The sequence below is a fragment of the Ceratotherium simum genome, chromosome 37, assembly GCF_057802395.1.
Source record: "Ceratotherium simum simum isolate JZ-2026a chromosome 37, ASM5780239v1, whole genome shotgun sequence".
Classification (NCBI taxonomy): Eukaryota; Metazoa; Chordata; class Mammalia; order Perissodactyla; family Rhinocerotidae; genus Ceratotherium; species Ceratotherium simum.
This window is the reverse complement of record NC_141936.1, coordinates 10,885,289-10,892,761: the sequence shown is the minus strand read 5'-3', so window position 1 is coordinate 10,892,761 and position 7,473 is coordinate 10,885,289. Positions and strand designations below refer to the sequence as shown.

At 35.2% G+C, this 7,473-nt stretch overlaps 1 protein-coding gene across 1 annotated transcript in view; it reads right to left on the bottom strand.

The window, feature by feature from the left end:
- Positions 1-1,737: 1,737 nt before the first annotated feature.
- The window catches only part of SLC16A14 (solute carrier family 16 member 14), a 32,450-nt gene continuing 26,714 nt past the window's right edge, over positions 1,738-7,473 (bottom strand). Inside the window, exon 5 of the mRNA XM_014785378.2 lies at positions 1,738-4,287. Within this exon, the coding sequence (XP_014640864.1) occupies positions 4,136-4,287 (152 nt within the window). The 3' untranslated portion in view covers positions 1,738-4,135. The remainder of the gene's footprint in view (positions 4,288-7,473) is intronic.

Here is a 7,473-nt window from a genome sequence, read left to right as displayed (position 1 = left end):
ACACACACACACAAAAAAAGACAAAAAAAAAAAAAAAAAAGAAATATCAAAACAAAAACATCCACAATTATCTGAAAAGACTATTAAAATACTCCTCTCCTTTCCAACTACATATAGGTATAAGGCTAAATTTTCTTCATATGTGTCAATTAAAACCACATATCACAACAGACTGAATGCAGAAGGAAATATGAAAATTTAGCTGTTTTCTATTAAGCCAGATATTAAAAAGTTTGTAAAATGTAAAACAATGCCATTATTCTTACTAAAATTTTTTTTGGAAAATATGGTTACTTTTCATAAAAATGTGTTATAAACACAGTAGGCTCATTATTGTTCTTTTAAAATGAATACATAAGTATTTAAAAATTTCTTAGTTTTGCTTTCTATTACAGTAAATATCAATAAGATATAGCCTACAAAACAAAATATCTTTGGGTCTTCACTGGTTTTTAGGAGTATAAAGGGGACCTGAGACCCAAGAGTTTGAGAACCGTAAATCTAGCACTTGTAGTCTGTATCTTTCATCTGAGAAGTAGACACATCTGTGACAGTTCTTCAGTCATTTCATTGAACCTCTCTGTATCTTTTATATTATCAATTACAGTTTCATTTAAACAGGTTACGACTCAAATCTCCCTTAGCTTTGTTATCACCTTGCCTCTTATAGTGCCCTGCAACAGCAGCTGACTTCTACATGTAGGCTACTGGAGGGCAGGCACTTTGCATAGCCTGCCTTGTTCTTAGAGAAACCCAGTTTACATCTATTGATCGGAGAAGGACCATGCAAGCAGAAAGACTTAGCAGAATAAAAATATTATACCCTATGAGTACTCCATAGATAGTAATTGACCAGAACGTTGTATAAAAGGAAATAATCAATGCGAGAGAGGCAGGACAAGTATTTGAAATTGATTGGAATGTTTTACTCTTAAAAATGTTGAGAGTGGGTTTCCAATTTCAGTGTGCATAAGAATCAACTGACAAGCATATCTAACAGGCAGATTTCTTGGCCCCATCACCCAAGATTCCAACTTAGTAGGTTTTAAGTAGCCCCAGGAATCTGCATGTAAAATAATTTTGTATGCAAGTTTTAAATGGAAAAAGCATTATGTGCATAAGGAAAAAAGTCAGACCCACCCAGTCCCCAGACTTTCCTCCTAGAGCCAACTACTGTTAATGTTTTCTTGTGTTTCCTTCCAGAAATGTTCTAGACATATACAAGCCATATGAATAACCTTTTCTTGTTGTTCACAAAAACATAATTGGGAGCACATTCAACATATTTTATCTTGCTTTTTTCTTTTAGCAATATATCTTGGATACTATTTTCTAATTTTAAGTATGGATCTGTCTTTTTAAAAAAATAGTTGCATCAATACCACACTTTATTTAACAGTTCCCTATTGATGGGCATTTAAATTGTTTCCAGTCTTTTATATAACAAACAAATCAGATGATCTTTGTTCATTTGTCTTTGTTCATATATAGGAAAAAATTTTAGAAATGCGATTGCTGGATTAAAAGGTGTGTGCATTTTGAATTTAATAGCTGGACTTGGCATTGCTAACAATCACGCTAGATGATTCCCTCCAGGTGGTTCTGTGACCACAATTGGAGAAAAACTGTTCCAGGGGAAAGAACCAAATGGATAATCATCAGTTGCATTTTAGGAGTTTTCCCCTTAAGGCAAAGAAAATAGAGATTTTATACAAAAACTCACTGACCATCTTTAAAGAGGACAAATTTATTTACTTGTATGTAAATAAAAATTACTTGGATATGTGAGGGGAAAACTATAAAGCACATAATATAAATATACAATTAACCCTTTATAATATTTTCAAAAAACTGTAAATAACAACATTTTAAACAGGAAACATTAATATATTTGCTGTAATTCCTTATAGCATTCTCTTTTATTCTGTTGTCAACATGAATATTGCAAGCAGGTTTTAGTCTATTTTCGTAAAAGGGGAATTTCTAATTTGGTAGAAATCATCACTTCCATAAACAGAGTAAGTCAGCAAACAATGGTACAAACCGAACATGAGCAGGTCTAACTTGAGTATTACTAAACCTGGGTCATTGGATAAAAAGTTCATATTTATGACGCACAACCAGCAGCACGAGCATCAAAACGCATCGGCATTAGCACCATTCAAAATATTTAACACCGCCTCTCGTTAATTTGGTGTTGTCAGAAAACGAGAGTAATGCAGTAATGTAGTCAGTTTCAAAACACACAACATGTTTTTCAATCTAATCATCTCAATTTTATGGTAAATAGAGAGAGAAAGACAGAGCATCACCTTGGCTTTTAAGATTTCCTTTATCAAAACAGAGAGCTGGATTCTTTAACAGCAGCCAAAGCTGTGATGATAACAAACAAGTCGTTGTGTTGAACCAAATGGAGTATGACATGCAATTTATTATCTATAATAATTTACAGGCAATTCTCAAATCATTGGAGGTAATACCAAGGGTGTATATTAGCAATGCTTTTGTTTCTCCTTTCCATTAGCTGCCTTTTATTATTATTGTTATCTTGGTGGTCCCTTTCATTACACAACCCCTCCCACTAGACATTACAGCAGGAAATAATGGAGATGAAACAGAAAGGAAACTTGTCCACGTAATATCTTGTTAACAGCTCTGAAGAGTTTGGTGGAGTAACACTGACACTGCTGGCTAAAATCAGGCTTGGGGTAACATTCTGTGATTCCAATTACTAGTATCATTCCTGCCTCTAATTACCAAGGATAATTGAGAATGGTCTGTACTCACTTTAAATAAATTTGACCCAAGACACTGGCAACGATGTTAAAGGAGTTTTTTGTGTGTGATGAGCAAATTGTGAGCAGAAATTTAAATAGTTCAAAAATATGTGTAAACAAGTAAGGCAGCCAGAAATTTCAAAATGATTCTGGGAAGAACATTCTGCAGTCTGAAAAATGTTTGGCTTAGAAAAATAGAGATCTCAGATAAAGGAAGAGCATTATTTGACGTCATGAATCACAGTTATCTTCTGGATGAAATCAATCAAGAGAACTATTTTTAAACTGTGCTGAGCTCAGGCAAATGAATTATCTATATAACAACAGCAGGCATTGGAGAAGGGCTATTTGTTACCCCTACTCCAATGTTAGGTGCAGACATCTAGACCAAGGGCATTCTGTTTATTACCCTCACAACTTGATAGTCTTATATTTTGGATTAGTAACACGCTTTACAAATGATTTATCCACCGACTTTATATGTCAACCAGCAGTTAGCTGTCTATTTTATTTTCTGGGCAGGAGAAACTCAGAAAAAAAATTTTATAGGCCCCAGATCATGCTCATAAACTAAGAGGCCAATGATATGAATAAAAGTGCTTGAATCATAGCCCTTGACTCAATGGTTGTGTGCACAAATATGACTTTCGATAAGGAAATCACTAATATTATGTATTTATTAAGGTTTTATCTCAAGATTCAGTTTATAACGGGATAATATTGAATTAGGACTGATGGCAAATGTTTTTCTTAGAGGAAGATTTAGAAATTGTACTCCCTCGCTGCAGAATTCTTGCATAAAAATATAAACTGCGTTTCTTTAATTGTACTAAATGTATTAGCATTGAAATCAGAGCCTGCCTTTCTTTTACAATGGTAGGTCAATAGCTCCCTGTAACAATTAACTTCTGAAATCTAGTCGTATTCTTGTGCTTAAAACCCATTTATCGTAAGCTTTCCGCAAGCATTCAGATACTTGATTTTCGCCTTACAAAGAAGTAGCTGGGTTGAAAAGCTTTTATTCCTTGTCTGCTTTAAAAGCTGAAACCGTAGTCCCAGTGGATGACACAAGACAATAGTTTTTATAAGGGCATTTCTACTAATTATTTAATAGGCTGTCTTTGAAGGACAGTGTCGTCTCTAAAACGTATGTAGTTCTTAATACCTTCCAGCATTGCTTCTCCCCAAACAGAAAGGCGGTGCTGCTTTCAGATGAGGCAATGACAATGGCATTTACAAGTGGCAATGCCAGTTACTGTACAGAACTCTTTTTCACGATACGTCATAGGTCCTCACAGCAGCCACGTGAGGTAGGCAGGAGTACCACAAGGAAACCTTACGGGAAACATAACATGACACTACACGTGTGCACCGTCCATGTATTTTTTTCTGGATTGCTCTATAATTCGGACACACGGTTGAACGAGTAAAAAGAGTATTCCCACCGTGTAAAGTAAACCACATATGTAGAAGGAAAAATCATATTTTTCAGTGATGTCGTAGATCCACCCTACAAAACAAAAAAGAATATATTCAGTGTAACATAGTTGATAAAAGTCAAGAACACAAAGCAGGCATTTATTGCTACTATGAATATTTCTATAAGAATTTGTTTATATGCCATTTAATGCCCAAAACATTTCATTTAGCTTTAAGTCCAGGCTATGTAAGCTAGAGTTCTTGGGCCTGGGTATGGCTGCATTTATCTTTTAAGCCACTGGGGTACTTTTTAAGGCACTGGAACAGTAGCTGGCTGATCCATGGGAGTAATCTTCTGGTTTTCAGCCCTCGGGGGTAACTCTCAAGTTGGCACAAAGCCAGCAGTGGAAAGTGAATCTAATGATTTTCTTTTTTCACAAATATAAACAGAAATCTTTTCTAAAACCTTCAAAACTCTTCTGAAGAAGTTTCTAGTGTATATTAAAAGGCTGAGCAGAAGACATTTGAACTTTCATTCATTCTGAAGTATTTGAGGGTAAGCATTTGTTCTAGAAGGAATCAAATTTTCGAGGTTTTATAAAATCCACATTTACAGCTATAAAATTTTAATATTTATATTTATAAATCTTTAAATTGCCAAAGATATAGGCTTAAAAGCTGACTAAATTATCAGTTCTTTTCAAATACTTTAATATTATAATCTAATAATTTCATATAATAATGTTACTAGGTACTTCTATAGAAATACTACTATATTTCATGGATTCTAAGATACCATAAATTATATCATGCATCATTATCTTAATGTATCAATAAGAAAGAAATATCCTTGTCAATTAAAATATGACTCAATGTTTTCTTAGGACTTTATAAAATGCATTCCAATTTCAGAGATGTTAAAATGTGAAAAAAGTCTCAGAAATTATGAAATACGAAGTTTCTTTTACTACAGTGATTAATTCTAAGAGTCAGTCACATAGCACGGTCCCCGTACAGCCAACTATGTGAACTGAGAGCATTAAGCCATTCACAAGAATTTTATTTATAGTAAAAATGTAAAATTTGAACATTTACTTTTTCCATATCAACAGCTGCATTAACTAGCAAAGACATAAGAAAAATATAAATGACTTAATGACCAAACAGAGTATTCCATGGCCACTTTTCAAAAATATCTTTAAAAACTATCTAACTGGCAAATGAATGCATAAGTGCAACTTAACCTTCTCCCATCAACAAACAGCAACACAAAGGCAACTGCTAAGTGTGTAAACCGGTACCTCTGACTTTCTGGTAGTTATCGATATCTCTCGGTTTATCGTATCTAGAGCACCAGTCAAGGAGTCATAAAGAAAGATGAACACTTAATAGCATTAAAATTAAAAATTTTTTTAACCACTCAAAAGCTATGAATTCTGAATATACTTTAAAAGTTAACCAAGTTTTTGAGTTTGTTATTTGATATAAAAAATAAGAAAATATCAGACTCTTTAGATGTGGCCTAGTAAAATGCTCTATAATCTTTTCTTAATCTCCAGTTTGATACAAGAGAGACTTGTCTCGAATAAGATTAAACATATAATCCAAAAACAATGATTCAGCTTCAGAGTTGAATCAGAGAGACACATTGACATTGACATATGAACCGAAACGCATCCAACTTCCCCTCAATGTCACTATTTGTCAACTGTGGACCAAATGTGAATTACGAGGAAGTGAATGATTCACTCCCAGATAATGCAGAGTGGTCTGTATCTATAAGCAGAGTATGTGAGGGGACTATCTGTAAGCTACAATTAAAAAAAAATCAATGAATATAAATGAGGTTCTCATACTCCACTCATCCCATATGAAAGCTGACCTTGTCACTTTAATAGTTAAATCCTCATTTTTCATATGATCAAGTAGCAATGATGGCTCTAAATAACAAACACCCATAGCTGAAACAAATTGAACTACCATCGCTGCTGAACACGGACCACAGAAATAGGACCAAATCCTAACTGATTGGAAAATTAAGTTGTATTTAGTTCAGACTATTCACTTTTTTGTGTGAAGTGGCTGAGTATAAGCTCCAGGGCTCTGATGTGGCCCCTTCCCACCTCTCTCCCCTGCTGCCCTGAGCTTAGCCATGAGCACAGCCACAGTGAAGTTTTTGGAGTTGCAAACACATTTCTCTTGGCTCCTTGATGGTACAGGTACTAGTCCCCCTTCTGGGGGGATAGTAATTAATAAACACTATCACCCTTAGAACACCCTAGCACCTCCTTCCTCCACTCCATCCTCCCTCTTGTCTCTGCAGACTACAGACGGTCCCCAACTTACAATGGTTTGATTTATGATTTTTTGACTTTACAATGGTGTGAAAGTGATATGCATTCAGGAGAAACTGTACTTCTAATTGTGAATTTTGATCTTTTCCTGGGTTAGCAATATGTGGCATGATCCTCTCTTATGATGCTGGGCAGTGGTAGTGAGCTGCAGCTCCCAGTCGGCCCCACGATCATGAGGGTAAATAACTGATACACTCACAACCATGCCATACCCATCCAACCACTCTGTTTTTCACTTTCAGTACAGTATTCAGTAAATTACATGAGATAGTCAACACTTTATTATAAAATAGGTTCTGTGTTGGATGATTTTGCCCAACTGTAGGCTAATGTAAGGGTTCTGAGCAAGTTTAAGGTAGGCTAGGCTAAGCTATGATGTTCAGTAGGTTAGGTGTACTAAATGCATTTTTTAAATTATTTATTTATTTATTTTTGTGAGGAAGATTAGTCTTGAGCTAACATCTGTTGCCAATCCTCCTCTTTCTGCTGAGGAAGATTGGCCCTGAGCTAACATCTGTGCCCATCTTTCTCTACTTTATATGTGAGACGCCACCACAGCATGGCTTGATAAACGGTGTCTAGGTCTGCGCCTGGGATCTGAACCTGTGAACCCTAGGCCGCTGAAGCCGAGCATGCGAACTTAACCACTATGCCACCTGGCCGGCCCTCTAAATGCATTTTTGACTTACGATATTTTCAACTTACAATGGCTTTATCAGGACCAAACCCCACTGTAAGTCGAGGAAGATCTGTATAGAAAATGTCTGCTAAGTATATTACATATTGTTACAATCTTAAATTGGGTTAATTATATTTTAAAATCTTGCATCTTTCTCCTAAAAGTATAAATGTTTATAAAAGCATCTCCACACACCCCAATCTTTAAAAGTAACTCCTATGTCATTTTTTTAAAAAGCACACCC